Source organism: Aulostomus chinensis, chromosome 14 (assembly GCF_037954235.1).
Source record: "Aulostomus chinensis isolate RoL2024-O1b breed Wild chromosome 14, RoL_Achi_v1.0, whole genome shotgun sequence".
NCBI classification, from domain to species: Eukaryota; Metazoa; Chordata; class Actinopteri; order Syngnathiformes; family Aulostomidae; genus Aulostomus; species Aulostomus chinensis.
The window spans coordinates 7706298-7727871 of NC_141333.1; the positions used below are offsets into that span (position 1 = coordinate 7706298).

The window sequence follows — 21574 nt, forward strand, 5'->3', positions numbered from 1 at the left end:
ACATGAGCACACCTCAAAACATCCTGTCCTAAGGTGAATGACGGGAGGACAGTTAATAGGTGAAATAATGAAGTCACCTTGCAGAAAAAGCAGGAGTAACTAATAAATGATTAAAAAGTCATTTGTTTAGTACTTTGATAAAGGCTGGAATGAATGTTGTGTACCCTACACTATATCATCTTCCTGAAATCAATTCAGCAAAGGAAGTGATGGGTCCTGAGGGATCCTATTAGTGTTGCTCCCTCCAGGTTTGGGAGGTGTAGTGCCTCCCACTGTCTCTGGGGGGGGGGTCCCTATCATCTTGCTGTGTTGGCTAATTTTGTGAGCCCTCATAGCCTTTCTGTGGCAGCATGTGCTGTAGCAGGAAACAATTCTTTCCATAAGACCTATTTGCACACACCAAATTTAATCAGAGAATCTTTGCAATGAAGTCTGAGTATCTAAAACCACTCCAAAGTATCTGTCCTGCCTTCTACCACTGCAGGTAGGCCCCCGTTTGTGATAAGCTGTCACACTGAACAAAGGTAGTATCACTGCTCCACAAACAGTTGCAGTGAGCCTTAAATGTTAAAAGTGTAAAAAAAAAAAAAAAGAGGTGTAAAAGTGTGCTGGTTCAATTTCAAATGTTTAATGGGTAAAAAAGAGCCACACATCTTCTGACTGAAGACCTTTCATTTAATAGGAAGCGGGTGAGGGCCCATCGCCGTCAAGTCTCTGTGGTGCCAGACTTTGATGTGAGATTATTGTGCCTCTGCTTTGGCCCAGAAGGTCACCACTCTCTCACTGGCTTCCTTCTTCCCCTGCCACTCTGACTGATCCAGTTTGCCTCGCGGTAAAAGAAGTCCCACCTGGCTCTCAGACACGAGGGTGTCTGACTTTTATTGAGACATCAACCTTTTAATCCTCCTTTTCAACATGCCAGAAGAGAGAGAAGTACAAAGTGAAGTCATGTTCCATAGACTACCACCCATTTCATATTGAATTTCGTTATGATTGATGGCTAATTTTCAAATCACACAAAACTTCTAGTTTAAAACAAGTTGATTATAGTCATCGCAACTCTTAAATCCTTCAACGAATAGAGTTCTGTCTTATATTTCAATGCTTTGCAAAGGAAAAATGTTGACCTCTGACCTCTCATCACAGCTTATGGCATCGGTAATGTACTGCAATAGGTTGTGAACAATTCTTTTCCCTTTGAGAAACTTTAATTTGAGGGAATCCAAGAGCTTGATAAAGAGGAGAAACAACCTGGTATATCATAAGTAAGAAAATCAGAAAAGCAACATAATCAAATGGTACAGAAACATATGAAGTACATCTTTTAATATATATATTTTTTTTAAATCTCAGATTTGTCCCCATTTAGAAAACAGTTCAAGAGGTCTGTTTCTGTAAAACTGACTGGTGATTTGTTGTCTCATCACTTTCTTGTACTATATTTGTTATCTGGCTCAGAGGTCATCACCTGTGTGTGTTATGACGAGCGTTCAAAGATTCAGTTTTGACAGTTCACAGGTAACTTTGAATGATCCCACGAGCCCACAGGAGGTCACTGTTGGCCTTCAAGTGCAGAGAAAGCTTGAGCAATTTGTGTTTGTAAAAAGGTTTTTTTCAACCTTTTTTTTTTTTTTTCATTTTGATCTGCTATATCTGTTGAAAGCGATTGGAAGCACGCAACATCTGAGTTTACTGAAAACAAAGTAAATCAAGAGCTTTTTCAACAAAGAGACTTTAAACTCTTCAATGATGATTCTTAGTCACAAAGGGAGGAACTCATGATTGATGTGAAATTTTCGGTTAAATATTTGGTGGGTTGGTTCCAACAAAAGCACTTAAACTCCTTTTTTCAGATTTCCTTTGTGGGACTAAACCAGTTTCCCAAGGAACTAATAAATCATGACGGTATGTGTTACTGAAATATTGCTGAGTCGATGTCAGGTATACTGCAACATTTCACTTTTATGACATCACAGTGTAAAGAAATATCGGTTAACATGTACCGCTGAACATTTCAAAGCACCCTGCCACACACTGAGGTATATTAAAACTCCATGTAAACACATTTTCATCACACAGAAGAGTGACAGTGGGAAAACAATAGTTTCATCCTGAGAAAACATCCAGTCCCTACATATACTATGAATAGAATCCAATGTGCATGCATCTACTGACAATAAATAAAACAATTGATACTTATATTATATATTATAGTCGGTGTATCAGTCATTCAGAGTTCCTTTGCGGGTGAATGAAATAATCTCTTAGTTCTGATCTTTGTCAGTCATTTTAAAACCTGAAAATTGTCAGTGCATCAAACTTTTAACACCTCTACTCTAACTGTCAGCTACCCTCGGCCTCTGCTGGCCCCACAACCATTTTGTACAAAATAAATTACATCTTAAAAAAGCCATTTTGATCACGTAAATAAAAGCTCTATTTATATGATGTGTGTTGGCTCCTTTCCGACCAGAGATTAGATCTTACAAGTGCTGCTGTTTCAGGGTGCCTGAGTGAGATTTCAAGGTGGCTTGCCATGAATTAACTGCTCTACCTGAGTATAGCTAATAATAGGAGTGAGCCAGCATTACTTTAACTTCATTAACACTGCTTCTGTGTCTTGGTTGTGCCCTTCAGGACAATGTGAGGTAGTCCAACGGCCCATTTATCGCAAGGCCAGTACTGCAGTCCAGGCAGGGAGTAGGGTATCTCGTAGTTGGCATCCAAGTAAGCTATCAGGGTGCTGCCATATGCCACAGCGATCACAATCAGAATATGCCTGCAGGGAGGATACATAACACGGATTAATACATATGGACTAAACCAGAAACGTGGGGGAAGGAAAGGTGCACTTACCAGATACCGTGCAGGTAGCAGAAGTTTAGCCTCTGCCAGAATCTGCAGCCAAAACGGTCACTAATCCAGCAGGAGATGGCCAGCACCCACAGAGCAACCGACAGCTTGGCCAGTCGTAAAGCCTTCTGGTCCATGCAGCTGAAATAAGAGAGGGAATTTAATTTAAATGGTAATAATAAAATAAAACTGAATACCAAATCACCAGTGTTCTCACACCATCTCATCTCCACAGCCAGAATGTAAAGAAGATGGAGGCCAAAGCAGTTGAGAGCATAAGCATTGACTGTAGGTTTGACGAATGAGGACACCGTGGAGATGGCGGTAACCAGCAGGACGAGCCTCGAGAACGTCGACCTGTGAATGACCAGACGGAGAAGTCATCAGATTAAAAAGCTCAGGAAAATCAATGTGAGGCGACTGAGTCACGGCTGTGGGATTCTGTTCAAGTGCTCATGAAAATTTCATTCATTTTCCCAAACTACCTTGAGATTAAATATTCATATGGGCTGGGTGGGGCTGCATTCATAATACTGACACATTCAGGTGAAGGGAGCAACTCCATCTTGTGTCATTGTGATAGTGACTCCAGTTGGAGTTGTCCAACTGGCTTTTGTCTAGACACAAATTAGGTTTCAGAGTGGTGTGCTAAGGAAAACTCCCTGGTTTCTGTTTTATTAAAAGATTTTTGAGCTTTGTGTGAGTCCTTAGTAACACAGAGAGACACAAGCCAGCTGCAGAATGAAGACAAAGACCTCAGTATGTTCTATGTAAACATATAGAAGTCCCTGTCATCGATGTTGCTTTACCTGTCCTTTATGAAAGAAGGGAAGAGTTTGCGGGGAAACCATAAGGAATATCCCACTGCCAACACCCACAGGATGGACAGCTCATCCAGCATCTGGCCAACAAAGCTGAGAGTCATGTGGAAGTAGGCCGAGAAGAGTCCTACAAGAAGACAGTAAGTTATGAAATAGTTTCATATATATCTGTACTTCAGCTGATTTCTGCCTGGAGAAATATATGTTTTATGTCATCTAGATCAAAATCAGCAGACTTAGCATAGTTAGCAGCTTGTCGAAATGGGAGAAAATGTCTTAAAGGAAAATAAATGCCAGGAAATTATACCGCAGCTGGGACGGGATGAAGATGGTAAAGTATTTGAATTGTACACAGAACGGAGCTAGCCGCTAGCAGCAGATTTAAAATTGGGGTCTGATTTGTGTACTTGTCCTGTACTTGCTGGTGTCCCTCAGGGCTTCATTTTGGGACCCATGTAATTGTATGTTCCCATTCATTGATTCATAACAAACCATGTAAAGAGAACAAATCAGTTAAGACAAGTGCATTTGATACAGAGGATAGAGCAAAAATAAAAATCCACAAAGAGAGAAAGAAACTAACTGACCTACAAATATCATCATGATCCAGACCATGTGGATCGCCAGGCTTCTCTCTCTGGCGTAAGGGTGCAGAAGGTAGAGCATGATGGGAGATATAATGAAGAAAATAAAGCTGCTCATCTGCAGGAAAACATCAAATAATTCATTATGAATCAGGAAGCAAAGGAGAAATATGAACATTTTCTATTTTTTTTTAAATTTCTGACATCATTTTGTACAGTAGCATGACGAATCCCTAAAGTTTGTGTTAATGAAACCTTAGGAAAACAATCTCACGGTGTTGAAGTACTCCACTACATGCTCGGAGTGCTTGTAGTTGTCTTCACACCAGTCGACCTCTGAACTCTCATAAGAGAAAACTCCTGACATCCTTTTGCCGGAGTAAACACCTGTCAGACAGGGAGAAGGGAATCAATGACTTATTCATCAATCAAACCCAAAAACTCACCTGCCCTTTAAAATGAAGATTTTTTAGTTTTTGTGCATCGATTATTCTCTCGGGGGATAAAACAGCTGAATGTCCAGGAGGAGGCCTGGATGGGTATTTGTGTCAGTGGTTCATGAAAATCAGTTTCCACTCCTCCCAGGTGGCGTTCGTGCCTAAACTCAAATGTGGCTTTGTAACCTTTCACATAGCCTTCTGGTATTCAAATGCTCATTTAAATGCATTGTGAGGAAGAAACTCTTTCTGATAATTAATTTTCAATCCAGAGTAATGCCAGAAATTAAGCAGACATGCAGAGCTGACAGATGCAGGAACCTCACGCCATTATTCAACCAGCCGCTCCTGACTGTCTTTAAAACAATTAATGTCATAAGCACAAATTACACCCTGGCATTTAAAACATATGTAATATTTAGTTCAAATCAATAGACTGTATGCCATGTGTATCCTGTACTTGAGGAAAGTCTGTAATCAGAACATTGTATTTTATCAGTATTTCTACTTTGCAATAATAGACTGTGTGAGCGCATACAAAAGGAAAAAATTACAAGCAAGGACATGATCCGCTGAGGGTGGAATAAAACTGAGTGATTAAAATGTAATCCATTAGTATGGGTTAAAACTCTACCCATAATGCAACAGAAAGCATCGTTCAGCTTATATAACCTACGACCGAGTAATTAATTACAAAGTTGTAAAACCACAGATTTTTATGGCATCCAGGGTCGTATTCATCGCCCCGTGTCATCACGTGTCAAAAATACAATTTTGAATTTTAAATGCAACATAATACAGTAGGTTACACACAGTACTGACAATCAAGAGCAGCATTGTGATAATAACAAGAACGATTCTTTTCTTCTTCTTTTTTTGTTACTACATTACAGGGGCTTATAATGCTTACATTTCTTACAAAAATAAAACACATTAAAAAAACAGATACCACAACAAAAACAAAAAGGTCTTGCCACACAGAGATATTTACAGAAAAGTACAGTAGATATAACCTTAAAATGGTTCATAATAAGATAATTGGTTATCGCTTGATTATAAAATAAGAGGGCCTAACTGTCACCGTAAAGTGTGTTGATCACTCCAGCAGTAATCACAGGTGTGTAACAGGTGGGACAGTTTCATAAACATCCTAATATAAAGCTTGAATACATAAGAAATCTCCTTAATTCTCTGTGAGTGTCCTACCTCCCATGTTGCTGCTGCTGCCTCCGGGCTGCTTTTGCTGCTCAGCTCCAGGTGGATCGCAGGTGGATTGTGATAGGGTGGAGCCCCAGGACACTCCCAATCCTGTTGCACGAGACTGTGACATCACTAATAACCTGGCCGGTAGTTTCACCGCTCCGCGCCAATTAATCATCAGTGACAGGTATGTCTTGAGTTGACCTTTTTTTTTTTTTTTTTTGGGATGATTACTTTACATTTAAGGGAAAATATACCTTTATCATAGTATATCATAGTAATCTGATTGATTTTTTTTAAAGTTTTTATTTGTCCATAGTTTATACATCATTAACCTATAAAAATCAACCACCTCGAACACAAGAGCAGGCTTTGAACTGATGAATAACAGGTAGGTGTTGATAATCCCTAATCTTCCCTGTGAAGGAGGTTCAACCAGTCCATCTGTCTCTGCTGCTGCATCGGGCCAGCAGGTGTGTACATGTATGTGTGTGTGTGTGTGCGGTGTGTGTGTGTGTATACCAGGTATGCCTCATGTTCTGGGGACATACGTCTACTTGTAGGGACTTTTAAGGATAAGGTCAAATCCCCATCAGGTAATCTTTAGGGTTAAGACCAAGTTTAAACATAATTCTATGGGTTTATAACCTTTAAAAAAAACCTATAAAACTTTTCGATGTAATTCTAATAATTGATGGTGCTCAGTGTTTGGTATTTTCCATCTCTTGCCACTGAAAATAGTTTGGTTAAGGTAATAGTTAGGCGAGCATGGATATGGTTATAGGAAACAAATGTGGCTAATCTTAATACTGTGATACGCGTTAGAATCTGATCGCAGATATCCATCTTTTTCACTATTTATCAGTATAAAAACAATATATTTGTATTTAACAATATAAAACAGCATCTAGGTGCCAAGGGTTTATCATTTGTTCATAAAGCATTTACAGACTCCTCATAGACCAATGACAAACCACTCTGCAGAGTCTGAATTTTAGAGTTGTGCAGCAGCAACCATGATGCTTCAGGTAGTGTTATTGCAAACTTACGAGCTCCAAGTCAACTGGTGGCTGCTGGACATTGTTCTTGTATCATAAATAGCTACAGAAAAGATGCAAGATTTTGCTTTGTTTAACTTTTAAGAACAAAAAAAAAAGACACCTTGGATTTAAAATATTTGTGAAATTAAATTTGATTTAATACTCCTTCAGGGCTTTTTCTAAGATCAACAGCCAATTGAGAATGTTTTATCTCTTTATTTTATTTTTTTTAGACGTACACAAAACCCAGACTGATTGATTTGAAAGAATCATTATGTTACAAAAAAAACACAACAAAAGAATTGGCAAAATTGGGAAAAACCTTACTTATTCAGCGAGTCACCTCATTGTGTTCAAAATATGAAAATATATTTAATTTTATTGAGGTGAAGCAAAAAAAAAAAGGATGAAAATAAGAAAAATGAATACAATTAGCAATAATTCTTGTCTGCCGGAGGCTTCAATTAATCAGAGCAAGTTTGTTATGGTGCAAATTTGAAATTTCTTTGCTGCACGATCAATATATTGCTTGATTTCATGCTATTGCCTGAATCAAGGATACGGAGCAGTTGGTCTGGAGAACAGAAATCCAAAATGTAACGCAGCATTTTTGAGTCACTTCTCTATTTGGGCTGTAACTGCAGGCAATATTCAGTGAGCTGAAGACTCAGAGGGAGGTGTTGTGGGAGAGGGGGGAGCAGTCCAAGATTCTGTTGCTCTGTCTCTCTGAGCAGGAGAGCCAGAGAACAACAACAGAGATGAAACCTGACCAGCTCTTTGCACTGGATCCGTTTTAACTGTCATGATAATACCAGCGATGTCTCCAGTCCTCTTTGTGTAACACGCTGACAAACAAGTTTGATGAAGCTCAGATGTCAAAGCAGTCCATTCTTCACAGCCCTGGGTTCATCCACCAAGCAACCATCAACAATGCACAGGCGGTGATATGCACCTCTCGCGAGAAATTACACACATTTCCAAACGGACACACTTGATCAAGCGCTGGTCAAATCTTTTCCACATGGTTACCAGGGAAGAGACCTTCCCTTCCTCGAATCCTGCCCCTCCACCACCCCGATGGATCTACGGGGGGAAGCAGCAGAGAAATATTTGTATTCACAGTATTTTGACCTTGTGATCAATTATTCACTCATCGTCCTACTACCACACACCTTCATTGATAAGGTCAAAGACATCATTGACCTCGAAGCTGATCTCATCTGTGTCCTGGCCGATGTACTGGTATAACGCCCGGCAGCGGGGCCCCTGAGGGCGAGGTTGAGGTTTGGGAGCCGGGGGAGGCCGCTGACTGATACTGCGTTTCCTCTGCTGCCTGTGAAACAAACAACGATGAAATGAAAAGAGCTGAGGAAGACAGGAAATCAAAAAGTTTCTTCGAGACTGGACACAGACAGCTATGAAGCAAATGAAACACATTTTAGTTGAACATATTTCCACTGAAAAATCACAAAACCGTCTGATATGGCATTCACTTCGATGATTCTGACTTAGTTTGTCGTAACTACTACTGCAGTACATCAGACTCAGACTTATTTTATTGTCCCACAAGAGACGAGCCCAGGGCGAGATCAAATTACTTATACTTATGGCTTATGTGGTAAGCCATTCAAATAAATAAATATAGTCTTTGTACACAACCTAGGAGTCAGTTTTTTGGGCTCAGTGAGTGTTAAACACTCGAAAACAAAGATTAATTCACACATTCTAAACTTCCTCTTCTTTATACGCCCTGTGGTCATCATTCTTACCCTGACATGCCCTGGTCAGGCACATTAAGGAAGTCCATGTTCCTTTGGTTATGCTGGTTGTGGGTAGGGACTCTGGGAGCCTTCTGGGACCCCAGTTTGGGCAGGGCGGCGCTGGGAGGCCGCCCCTGTCTGTGCGTGGTTGAATAAGTGATATCTGATTGTTTGGGTCCTCTGGAAAACTGGGTTGCTCCATTCTGGTGCGCTGAGGAGACAGGAAGTGGAAAAACTATAAGACGAATCCCCCTTTAAAGAAGGAACACCTACACTTCAACGTACAGCTGCTGTTCCAATACTTCATAGTGGGATCCTATGACTCTGATCAATGAATCACCAGGATCACCAACAGGACGACAAGAACAGTGATGACATCATCTCACAATCATACTTGTTATGTTTTCCTTTTTTTAACACTCCGGTATCAGATCAGTATTTTATATCTGTAGATTAAATATCTCCACTTTACAAATGTGGATGAGATGATACCGTGGCTTTGCCTATGTCAGGTTCAAGCTTTTTAATGAGATATTAATAATATTCTTTACATGAAAAGGAATGGTTGAAGTGGAACTTTACCTCTGCTGGTTATGTGATTCCTCCCGTTACCATAAGACTGTTGAGCACTCTTCCTCATTGGCTCTGAGGAGGACATTGCATTACAACTATCCAATCATCTACTGTATGTGTTTCACTGTGTCATCGTCTCTGTTCACTTACTGGAGGACTTGGGTAGCCCACTCCCTATCAGGATGGTGAGGGTCTTTCCTCCAGGTTTGAGCTGGGCCAGGTCCCCTTGACCACTCTGAAACACCACCACCCTGGACCCTCCTCCGCCCCAGCCCTCCTTCTTCACTCTGAACTCTAGTCTGCGTGCAGGAGAATGTGTGTTTGTGTGTGTTATTCTCTATGTAAATAAAAGCTGTGTGTGTGTGTGTGTGTGTGTGTGTGTGTGTGTGTGTGTGTGTGTGTGTGTGTGTGTGTGAGTACCTGTCAGCGAAGGATATTGTCAGTTTTCTTTTCGTTGTGTCCTCGTAGCGTTTAGACAGCAGGCTGAGGAACTCCGTCTTAAAGTTGGACTCCAGCAGACTGTCGTATTGGGCCTCATGCAGGATGAAAAAATCATCTTGTTTTGTACTGAAGACAAACACACACACCACCACACCATATTTTTTTGATCATAATATATTCAAAGAAACATCAAATTCCGAATATTTTTTTAGAAAGATTAATTCTTGTCCTTTGATGCAAGGAGGTATTGATGCCTTCCTCCAGCGGTTAATAGTATTAGTAGATACTAAAAAGGTAATAACGCTGCACTTAAAGTTAAAGCAGAGCCACTCGGTAAAAATACTACAAACTTTATTTACAATCTGAATCTGTGAAGTAGGTATTATACAACTTCAAAAAAATCTATTAAATACCCCAAAACTAGTAATAGTAAGTGTGTTTTATGTTGTGAAATGATTTAGATTCATATCAGCTCAAGCAAAAATGGGTGCTGAATTTCTTGGCAGAAAATGGTTGAAGTATCACTTGAAGTGAAAGCATGAAGCAGTTTACAACGACTGTAGGAGGAAGAGCATTAAAAGAAGCTTCGGTTTATGAGATTACATGGTATTAAATCTGACCGTTTGTACTTGCACCAATCAGTCAAAGAATATTTGATTCAATTGTGAATATTTTCATATGTACGAACATGTAGATCTTCATTATGCCAATGTGAAGAATAGCAGGTGTATTCTATTTAAACATACTGACAGTCTATCACTTCCCTACCTGAGAGAAACACCACTGATATTCCCGAAGTCCAGTTTTCGTTTCAGCACCTCCTTTATCTGTCCTTTCTCTGGTCCTTTCTTCACCATCTCACGACCAATTAGATAAATGCCCTTGGGGGTCAATATCAAATCTCTCTTGATTGACTGGAAAAAGAAGATGTGAGTGCTATGAGCAATGCCAGACAGGAAGAGGAGCATAGATGGCTTTGAGGAAGTGGCCCGTTGTGATCTTACGGTGTAGGGGTCTGCAACGTCAAGTGACTTTTACTCTATTCTTCAAAGACATGAACAGTGAAAAGCTTCACCTTGAATCTGCGATCAAACTTGTTGACAGAATCAGCAAAATCAACGCGCTCCCTCTTGGCCAGGAACTGCCTCAGCTCGGGCCTCTGCTCCAGACCCAGGTAGTCTCCAACGAAGTTCCGGTTGATGCTGTTTTTCCTTCGCTCTTTGGAGTTGTAAAGGATGTCCGAAGCTGCGGAGCAAAAACGGGCAAACACAGAATCATCACTTCATGATCTGAAGGAGAAACTTGGACAGGATAACGTTTCGAGTCTCTGCAACTCACCCTCCTCTCTCATCTGTTCATACTTCTTCCTGGCATTGTATTTTCTCCAGGCCTTCTGGATGATCCTGGCGAAAGTGTCAAACTTCCTCTCTCTCATTTCCTCCAGCAGGAACAGCTGCGGAGCGTGGAGCATGTAGGAGGAGTTGATGAGCATCATCATTGTTACAACCATAAGATTCTGTTGCTTAATTAGATTATTTCAAGACAAAAGCATGAATCAAAGCAGATGTAAAATATGAGCCAAAATGAAATATCCCCTCCCCCTTTTTTTCTTTTTTTACCGATTCAGGATTTTTGACGAAGACCTTGGTGCGTCCCATCTGGTACTGATCGTTATCCATGTTAACAGACCGAAGGAGGTGGAGGACCCCTTGCTGCTCTGGACCCCTCCAACATGGCCATGTCTCAGCAGTCAGAATAGCATACCTGGATGCAACATATAGCATATATGTCACGCCCACTACTAGCCACCTTGCGAGAGCGCTCAGTGCATTAATAACTCACCTTAGCAGAAACTTATTGAAAACTCTGCGATATGCAAAACCAGCCCGTCGCACGCGTATGTTTTCTCGCAGTCCAAGATATTCAACCTGGTGCTTGACCCTGAAAACAGATGGAATACCAGTCCTCATTAAGAGGTGTTTATCATTTGTTTGTGTGCGTGCGTGTCAAGGTGATGGTGCAGACCTGCTCTCCTCCCAGTCTTTAGGTCTTTTGGTCTCATTGGGTTTGATACAGCGGATATAGTGGGGAGTGCACTTCATCAGCGTGTTCACCAGATCGTTGGCTTGCCTCTGTCAGAAACATCAACATTAAACACATCTGTCTCTGCTGCTATCAACATTCACAAATCCATTCTCACCTTGATCTTGGAGCTGGCCGTAGTTGGCCTGCCTTTCTTCTCTGTGTTGAGGTTCTCAGGGAACAAGCTACGGATGAATTCGCTGTCGAAACAAAATCAGGAGAAGCAAACTTTACGTCATTTCTGTATTAAACATCACAAAGGTGATAATGCAAGGCAGGTGTGGGAGACTCACTATTCGCTGCTTTGCATGAGCTCAATAAGGTCAGGGAAAAGCACGTCCCGGTTCCTCTCACAAAAGCCGTTGATATCATATGACACCTGAGGTGGAGATGAGAGGTGGGGACCGATGTTACAAGTTTACCCAACAGTCAAAAATGATTATCAAGCAGAAAAGGATCATTTCAAATGTGCTTGTGGATTTGTGTTTAAGTCACATGAAAAGTGTTTGTTGCCTCTCATGTACACAAACATGTCTTGGGCAGACGAGGTGAGCGCAGATACTTTCTCTTGGTGTGTTTCACACCTCAGACGCTTTTCTGCTAGCAAGGACCATAACTGGCGCAGCAGTAGAGTTTAAAATCAATACCAGATAACTCACCTTGCCAGCGTAGTGATGTATAACGAAGCCAGAGTTCCAGCTGTTGAAGTGTTCGTGTGTTCCCACAGCAGCATGCAGTTTCTGCAGCAGAGTGCCATCTGCACCTTCTCCCTTGGCATGCATGGTGGCACACACGTCATCCAGGACACTCATTATACCAGGCGGGTTCTGAAAAGAAAATACAGCTTTAATCTTAACTGTGATGCCATAGAATTAACATTGTCAAGCTTTAATGACACTGCGAATTCAGGCCCGGTTCAGACAGACTAGCATTAACATGGGTCTTGTTGTGGTCCAGTTGTCTAACAAATAGGCCTTTTTGCAGGTTATTTCACCTGAGCTAGGCAAACACTATAGTTTTGGCTCATTCATATCAATCAGGAGCATTTAGAGGTTCAATGTCCTGCTCAAGGACTCTCAAGAGTATTGAACCAGCAACCTTGCCATTAATCGACAGCCTTCTGAGCCAGATAGAAGAGGAAAGCTAATATGTGGCTTTCAGGATAACCAGAGCTGAACAAGGCCTCAGTTAATATGAGCTCAACTGGAAGAACACAAGGAAAATGGCAAATGTTAAATATTGGGCTCAGAAATTTAAAGTTTTCCTCCTTGGCTCCTTCACATGAAAATCAGCGAGGCAGTTTTCACCGCTGATAGCCAGACACTACCAAACACATTTTTTGTTGACTGGTTTAACATGATACTGTTTAGAACTTACCAATTTATTTTCAATTAAGTCACACACAATCTTGTTGTTGAAGTACTCGATGGGTGTCCACTTGATGCCCTCCTGAACATACTCTTCCTGAGAGAAAATCAGACGGCAGAAAGAACATCAAGACAACGGTTTTTAAGACAAATACATGACACAATACACATTAATGCCGGCTCACTTCGCCTCTAGGAAAAGATGTGTGCTCGTGTTCTGATCCAATGACGACAAACCAAGAAATGCCAATGTTAAGTACCTGCTCAGCCTTCAGAGTCAGTTCAATGAAGATCTGCTGCAATTTCTCATTGACAAAGTTGATACAGAACTGCTCAAAGCCATTTCTCTGCCAGGGAGGGAAAAAAAAAAAAACCCCAGTGATAATCACCGTAGTAAAAACAGTCTGCTGTAACATCTGTAAGATTTTAGTGGCAGCCTATAAATATTATTGCAGGTGGTGTTACCTGGAATATCTCAAAGCCATAAATGTCAAGTACTCCGATGCTGAATTCTTCATGTGGTTTTTGGATAGCTTTATTTATGGCCTGGAGAGAGAGAGAAGAACAGTAAAAAATGAATGATCTCCATTAGTGGAAGTGTAATCTACTTCAGTCTGTATTAGATGCTACTCTAAATATTGAGTACCTCCACCAGGTAGTCAAAGAGTCGTGCGTAGAGGGCTTTGGACAGGGCGTCTCGAGTGTAGGTGGCCTGCTCCTGGTTCAGGGTCACGTTAATGGACTCAGACTTCCCGCCCCATTTCGAGTCCATCTTACGGCTGGTCAGCTTGTCCTGCAGGCGGTCAGGGTCGATGCTCAGTAGATAGGCAGGAAAGGCAAGCACTGGTGAACAGAAAAGCAAAGTTGAGATCCGAGTCAACAACCAGAGTAAATGAGGATGTTACCAAAAGATTTAGAAAAAAGCTCATCCTGAATCACATTTGACACGGGCCGGGAGTGTTGAATTACTGCCCTGGTTGTAAACACCAATTATCTGCTGAGAAAGGCATTGCCAGGCAACAACGTCGGGAGAGTGTAAACAACTGCAGATGTGCACTGATTGCAATGGGACGACCTCATAGTGAGTCCTAATTGACTCATATCCCATGAGGCAAAAATGGACAATTACGTATTCCAGGTGGGAACATGTATGAACATGCATGCAAGATCCAATCCAGGTATATGCATGTTTAAAGGCATGTGTGGAGACTGTGTGTGTGTTGGTGTGTGCCGCTCACAGTCTGTGCTCTCCACCTGCCCGTAGTTCCCTGCTTCTATGAAGCTGACGTTCCCCAGGTGGAGGATGCCTGCAACAATCTGCAGCACCTGCGCCTGGATGTCACCTGGGATCCCGATCACCTGCATGGCTTCCTGGAGACCACAAATGGCACAGTTAGGGTAGCAGAATGAAAGAGACACACTAGAAATACACGAGACAATATCAAGCTTTACTTTTAAACCACAGTAAAAACGTCCTCTGGGTCTAATGGTTTATTAGATAAACCAAACTGAAAGTAATGAAATGGTAAATGAGAAGAGCAATGCTTTTAATAAATTTATCTGGATCCCAAATCAATTATTGCCTCATATCAGTACAAGTACTCTCATTTCTTTATTATCTTGAAAAAAAACGTTCATTTTCTCACAAAAAGCTGTTTTTATGAGTAAACTTGTTACAACCTCTTATGCCAACAAAACAAGATAAGAAAGTTTTAAACATTTTCTTCTTTTATCATTAATTACACTAACCCATTAATCTTGGGTTCAACTCTACAAGAGTCATTTACCCTGAAAGCAGTTTGAATTACATGAGGGGAAATGCAGTACTCCTTCACAAAAGATTGCTATAATTACAACAGATAATCGCCTGAATATGTACCATGGTTTCATGGAATTCTTTGCTGTCATTCGTTCCATCCACTTTGTAGGTGCCAGACTGGTTGAGGTAGTAATAGTAGTCTGGGGTCATGATACCCAGGGCCTCCTTCTGCTGAGCGCTGGCGCCCTCCATCAGCTGGAAGACAACAGTACAGGGAAGAAGCAGATAACTTGTAAGAAAAGTGGAATGAGTTGGATCAAGAATTTCAGTTGTGGATGTAAAACCTTCAAGATTACTCGTCATACGCTGCCACATTTAGCTTGATCGTGTGATTGTGCATGTCTCTCACCAGACCTGATAGTAAATGTGGAAGTTCCTCTCACTCTCATTCTGGCTCACCACCCTTGACTTCTCCAGCAGAAAGTTTGAGATTTTGCCTCCATCTGGCTCACCTCCTCTGCTGAACTGAATTTCAAAGTATTTGCCCTAGTAGATGCAGAACAGAGCTGGTTAGCAAGTACATCTGTTGAATCGGAGTGGTGTGAAATGTGTGAAGCACCCCGCCATGCGTTTAAAATGACATTACTACACTGTGGTTGGACAGACTGTCATCGGCTGTGCCTGTTTCAAAACTTATTCACTGGACAACATCTAGTTTAATATCTGCAGACAACAGAGAGGGTTTGGCTGAAATGAAGTGAAAGAAGTGTTGGACTGAGGCGCTTATACTCACAAAGCGACTAGAGTTGTTGTTGCGGACAGTCTTGGCGTTCCCAAAGGCTTCTAGCAGAGGATTTGACTGCAGGATGATGTCTTTTACATGCTGCAGCACAATGACGCAGTGAGAGGGCAGCACAGCACAGACACACATCACACCTCACTGCAGGAAGTTTGTAATGAGTCAGTGGAGCAGCAGAATTATGTTCTGTCTCTACCTGGACTTTTGATCCTCCTCCAGACACTTTGGAGATGTAACCCATTATGTATTTGGCAGCCACAGTCTTTCCAGCACCACTCTCACCACTACAGCAGCAACAACCACAAAAAAAAAAAAAGATCCACCGCACCACAATAGAATTTTACTTGAGACGTAAGCTATGATGAAATAATGCACCCAAGGAAATACCAGCATGAGACAGATGATCACCTGATGATAACACACTGATTCTCTCCATCAATCATCATGTTTCTGTACATGTTATCAGTCAGGGCATAGATGTGGGGTGGGTTCTCATACTGGGCCTACAGATAGAGAGAGAGAGAGAGAGAGAGAGAGAGAGAGAGAGAGAGAGAGAGAGAGAGAGAGAGAGAGTATAGTTCAGGTGAAGTAATATAAACACTACACATGTGGTAAAAGGCTTAAGGTGTCTACTCACAGCTCCTTGGTAAAGTTCAATTTCTCTGTCGGTGAAATAAGGCATCTGTTTGAAGGGGTTGACTGATATCAGCACAGGGCCGATGTACGTCTGGGCAGCGTGGTTGAGGAACAAAGATATTTCTGTAAATTCAACACCTCCTTCTCAAAAATGTCCCCCTACAACTAACTGGATCTCAGCATTTGTGTTCTATTGCATCACAGTGCGGTAACACTGAAGGTACTCTCCGCAGTATTTCCACCTCTGCTCGACCATTAAGAGTCTATGAACAACAGATCTATGTCATGAGGTTGTCAAAGACCTCAAAGCACTGAATTTAGTTTGAAAGTTCAATTCAATTTATTCATACAACACCAAGTTGTATCAGGGCATTTCTTTTCATACAGAGCAGGTCTAAACCATGTACTTTGTGAATTTACAGAGACCCTCGTGAAGATATGCATGGCCAGAGTGGCGAGGGAACCCGGAACCAAACCCCGCTGAGGGTGGCGTCTGCCTCGACCGACTGAGTTGAACAGATGGCTCTTCCCCAACATCACCACCATTACTTAACAATGATAATAACAATATGCTTATTAAATCATCATTCTCAGCTTTATATTAGAGTCTAAAGCTCAAACATTCGCTGTGACTCTGTCAGCTGTTTAAGTCAAAAAATATCATAATTAGCAATTATTTACAGAAATTGAAGCTACTTGTGACAACTGTTTTCTTGATTTGTTTCAGTGCAGCTTTGCTCCGGTGACATTTACTGTTCTTGCTTCCGGATTTGATCTGCAAACCCTAAATATGGGCTTGATGATCAGCTGAGCTCTAAGATGGAAGTGGGCTGCCTCTTAACTTTCAGAAAGCAGAACAGGAAGAGCTCATTCCTTATATTCTCTCGTGGTTTATATGTTGAAACGCATAATCAAATTAAGGGTGAGGGTTTTCTTTCAGATTCTTAATTCTCTTGTGCGTCTGTGGGATAAAAATGTACTCAAAGATTATCTGTCACATTTTTCAAAATGTCAAAACTTCCTGTTTGGTACTCAACACGACTATGGTGCTATGACTTCCTGCTTTGAAGTATCAAAACTAAAATGTGTTAAACTTTCTATGAACAGTGAAAAAGTTAAAACACACGGAGGTGATGTAAGGATACAAAGATGTAGTCATCCATGTATCTCTTCTTGAGGTTTTCCACGATGGCATCCTCGGAGATCTTTGACAACAGCACCATGTCGTCAACTCCACTTTGCTTCACATTTTGACTCTGCCAATGGTACTTCGCCTGAATCACACAACAGAGAGAGAGAGAGAGAGAGAGAGAGAGAGAGAGAGAGAGACAAAAGGAATTATCACACTTTGGGACTGTCAGTGACCCCTCTTTCGTTCTACGTACGGACGTCCGAGCCACTGCCCTCTGGTGCAGCAGACCAAACGGATTTGAATTCTTTTATCACCGTGCCTGCAAAGATTTTAAACAGATGTAGATGAGCCAGGCTAAACGCTGGATAAGGACTTCTTACTTGGGTTTAACATTTGACCACTCAATGGAAGTTATCTTTTTTTTTAGAATTTCACTGACGTCGATTAATAAAACTTCGGTCGTGTCCCTTTTTTGATGACGTCGTATCGTCGAATATTGTCTTTTTATGCGCGCAGCTTGCAGAGCCTCGGACAATAAAATGAATCTTGAGTTTGATTCTGACCAGAATATACACCTGTGAAAAACGTGCCATTGTAACAATGACCGCTCTTAATCCTTCAGAGGGGTATTTTTTTTTTTCAATAAAACATGCAGAGTTTGGCACGTCATTTAAAAGCCATGTCCCATGTGGACCTATTGTTAAGAATTCAGTACATCTTAAATTGTGGAACTTCAAGACAGAATGCAAGACAAATTGAAAGAACATGTTATACTCAGTCGCTTCTCTACTGCTTTAGATAAATTCACACAAAAAATGTGAAAGACACAAACACACACGCTGAAGCGAAACAAACAACGCAAAAAAGAAAGAACAAGATACAAGATAGACAAATGTCACAGCTTTTATCAAAGTGTCCTAAGAATAGAGACTGTACAGAGTTTGGCCTATGTCATCTGGTGTGGTTGCCATTGCAGGAAGTTGGGTTTGGTTGCTAGGAAATTGGTCACAGATGAGGTGAATCATTTTTAAAGTTGGTTCTAGAAATGTACTAGCACATCTCTATTAAGCACGCTCGTGTACGTCTTCATGACATGCCTAGTGTGTTTTATAATAATACTGTGCTTCTGTAATTAATTCTGGAATTAGTCATTGCTTTCCTTTATGTGAAATTCATCAAAACCCAACGTACAATAAATCCAAAGTACATTTTTTGAGTACTGTAGCTAAGAACTTTATGTGAGTATTTGGTTTTTCTTTTTTCCTGAAACCCTCTGTCCATATATCTAAGACAAATATTCGACTCCTCCACATTATTTTAAGTTCATCGCTGCCAGTTTTTTTAAGCGTGACAGTTTGACATGAGATGTCATTTTTTTCTCCTTTCAAATGTGTTTGATCGGCACGGTGGTGCAGCTGTTAGCACCGTCGCCTCTAAGCAAGAGGGTTCGACTGACCCCCAGCATGAGCCCGGAATCTTTCTGTGTGAGTCTCCATGTTCTCCCTGTGTCTGTGTGGGTTCTCTCTGGTACTCCAGCTTCCTCCCACAGTCCAAAGACATCAAGAGGGGACGAGGCTGATTGATACTCTAAATTGACCGTAGGTGTGACTGTGAGTGTGAATGGTTGTTTGTCTCTATGTGTTGGCCCTGAGATGGACTGGTGACCTGTCCAGGGTGAACCCTGCCTCTCACCTGTAGCTGCTGGGATAGGCTCCAGCCCCCCCGCGACCCTTAACAAGATAAGTAGTAGAAAATGGATGGATGGAAATGTGAAGTGTGATTGACATAAAAAAGACTCGTTGGTAACTGATTCACCTCTCTGTTTGATTGCATTTCTGTGTCACTGACTTTTTTGTACAATGGCACAGTCCTCTTTTATCACATCTCAGCTCAAATTACACTACAGACTCTTATTTTGAAAGAAATTAATAATGGAGATAGTGTGACAAAATTTTTAAAATATCAAATTTAAAATATTGCAGAACCGTTTAAAATTTTATATCATGAGGAACACTGACATGCATATTTTGGAAATCCTCACAATGCTTTTGTATTTTTCTAAGATTGATTCTTGTGTGTGTGTGTGTGTGTGTGTGTGGTATTGGATGTGTGAGGACCCCGGTGCTTGTGAGGAGGAAGTGTTGTGACAGAAACTGAGGGCCTCTCTAATTATCCACTTCCCCCTCTCACACCTCTTCGCTGCCTCTTGTGCAACTCGCTAAACTTTGTACGCTACTGTTTAGTCTTCCTGTATCTGTCTCCTGTTCATCTTGCCCCGCCCCGCAAGATAATTTTTTGTCATGAACATTTTATTTATGTTCTCTTTAAGGTGAGAATGTGTATTAATTGATGCAGTCTCAGTGAAATGGCATTTCTGAAAGCGGAAACACTCATGTCATAATGACCCTGCAGTGATTGCCCTATACTTAAAGACTCGCTATCACATCCCTGGTCATGTCAAAACCAGCACCAACCTGGTTTGGTTAGTCAAATAGGAACTACTGAAAGGAAATGAGCTGTCCTCCAGAAAATGCATAAAATACTAAACTTTTTAATCAAAAACATCAAGATTGAAACTGTGAGGATCATTTTACATCACTGTAAATTGGGTTTGGGAGTGTATAGAGGTTAAAATTCCAATAATTCAAAAGACTGAATAAATGAAGGTGTGGTACAGTACCATTGTTCCAGCTGGCGTCTCCTCCTCAGGTGTCCACTGTCCAAAGAGTGTGTGCGAGTGTGTTGAAACAAAATCCACAGGTTGACCTTCTCAGACAGCCATCACACACCAGACAGCAGCTGTGCCACCAGCCAGCGACCTAGAAGACATCCACTGTAACGTTCAAACCTTGTTCCTCATACTCCCCCAGATGCAGTGTATATGAAACAAGAACTGCTCGAGCACTCACACGCATGCACACACACACACACACTGCAGACTCTTACCACACACACTAAAGCTGCTAGTTCTGTATTTGTCACAGTCATTAAACAGATGAAGTACAGATTCAACCAGATGATGACAACATCTGGTTGTAAATCCAAAGGTGCACAGCACAACTAGTCAGTCCTTTTCATCCTTCAAGCACCAGCTGAGTTGTGATGGCAACAACAACGGCAAAGAGATAATTATCTTCAATCTGTTGCCAAATGACGGTGTTTCAGTTGTGAGCAGCCAGCTCCACCCAGACTGTGGTTGCTTCACTCTGTATCTGTGTCATCACTGAGGCTGCTACTTCCAACGCCCGTTCTCACAGAGGTGGAGTGTAGACACTGGTGGGAGGAGTGAGCGCAGAGGTGTTTTCATGAGGCGTGCGTGTGTATGGGGGTGTTTTCATGTGTTGGCTTTTAGGTCCCTCTAAGTGATCACATGTTCATGCATCCGCACATTAAACCCTGAGTTACTGATCCACACATCACGGGGCTGCAGTCAGTCAGTCGATAATCAAGTGGAGGACCTGGTTTAATGAGTTCATTGCTTAAGTTTAAGGTTTTAAGACAATCTAAGCAATATTTGGTGAAGATATTTTAAAAAATGAACAACCCGATCCTTGTTTTTTGTTTAGAGATTTTTCTGAAAATTTCTCTTTATTCTGTGAGGTAAATGTAAGATTTAAGTTCAGAAGTTAAAAAAAGGGGGGTTGATACAATGTGAGTTAGGACATTTCCCACTTTCGTGTGGAGGGGCCTCAAGAAGACTTAATAACTTTAGCGAGCTGTCTGTGGACAGTGTTTTTCCTTCATTCCCAGTACCAAATCTGGCACAAATGTCCATTGGGACTCAAGTCAAGTCAGTCAATTACGTCAATTTTCTTCATACAGCACCAAATCACAACAAGCTGAGATGATGAGTGGAGAGGAAGACAGGAGGATGGGTGGTTCCCAGTTAGCAATAACAACAACTAGTCCCACCAGCATCTACAGGTTATACAAGCCATCAATTTCAGCATAATATGATCATTTAAGTGCTAGCAAAATGATCCAAACACAATGCTGATGTTAATGCTCGTACAGTATTAATAATACTAATACTAATACTGATACTGAGGGTGGCAGCTTGAGCCTCTTCAGGTCTGGAGCCTCCTCCCAG

At 41.4% G+C, this 21574-nt stretch overlaps 2 protein-coding genes across 3 annotated transcripts; both read right to left on the reverse strand.

Annotated features, from left to right (window-relative positions):
* Positions 1-821: 821 nt before the first annotated feature.
* On the reverse strand, positions 822-4646 carry acer1 (alkaline ceramidase 1). The gene is made up of 6 exons (XM_086224105.1): positions 4533-4646; positions 4262-4376; positions 3663-3801; positions 3073-3210; positions 2857-2994; positions 822-2779 (listed from the first exon to the last, which is right to left on the reverse strand). Exons 1-6 carry the CDS (start codon positions 4623-4625, stop codon positions 2602-2604), a joined length of 801 nt encoding a protein of 266 aa, XP_086080231.1. The 5' UTR covers positions 4626-4646; the 3' UTR covers positions 822-2601.
* Positions 4647-6992: 2346 nt separating this feature from the next.
* myo1f (myosin IF) lies at positions 6993-20693 on the reverse strand. Of its 2 annotated transcripts, XM_086223391.1 has the most exons (29): positions 20431-20693; positions 20165-20303; positions 17498-17626; positions 16354-16443; positions 16125-16219; positions 15913-16000; positions 15711-15800; positions 15332-15463; positions 15038-15172; positions 14397-14529; positions 13805-14001; positions 13624-13704; positions 13419-13505; positions 13169-13255; positions 12451-12618; positions 12085-12170; positions 11910-11991; positions 11735-11841; positions 11552-11650; positions 11329-11473; positions 11048-11162; positions 10785-10954; positions 10478-10623; positions 9689-9835; positions 9419-9567; positions 9278-9340; positions 8705-8906; positions 8108-8268; positions 6993-8018 (listed from the first exon to the last, which is right to left on the reverse strand). In XM_086223391.1, the coding sequence occupies exons 2-29, from the start codon at positions 20165-20167 to the stop codon at positions 7942-7944; spliced, it is 3264 nt and encodes a 1087-aa protein (XP_086079517.1). In that variant the 5' UTR covers positions 20168-20303; positions 20431-20693; the 3' UTR covers positions 6993-7941. The 2 variants fall into 2 exon arrangements, with proteins under 2 accessions (XP_086079517.1, XP_086079516.1); XM_086223390.1 differs by lacking the exon at positions 20431-20693 and having other exon boundaries at positions 20165-20346.
* Positions 20694-21574: the final 881 nt, after the last annotated feature.

Excerpts from the sequence above, each read along its gene's own strand:
- myo1f (XM_086223391.1), bottom strand. Across the intron at positions 15,464-15,710 it reads ACAACAACTCTAGTCGCTTT|GGCAAATACTTTGAAATTCA; the intron begins GTGAGTATAAGC and ends TGCATCTACTAG. Across the intron at positions 11,651-11,734 it reads AAAGACTGGGAGGAGAGCAG|GGTCAAGCACCAGGTTGAAT; the intron begins GTCTGCACCATC and ends ATCTGTTTTCAG.
- acer1 (XM_086224105.1), bottom strand. The coding sequence starts at position 4,625 with ATGTCAGGAGTTTTCTCTTATGAGAGTTCAGAGGTCGACTGGTGTGAA. Across the intron at positions 4,377-4,532 it reads TAGTGGAGTACTTCAACACC|ATGAGCAGCTTTATTTTCTT; the intron begins GTGAGATTGTTT and ends GTTTTCCTGCAG. Across the intron at positions 2,780-2,856 it reads TGCTACCTGCACGGTATCTG|GCATATTCTGATTGTGATCG; the intron begins GTAAGTGCACCT and ends TCCTCCCTGCAG.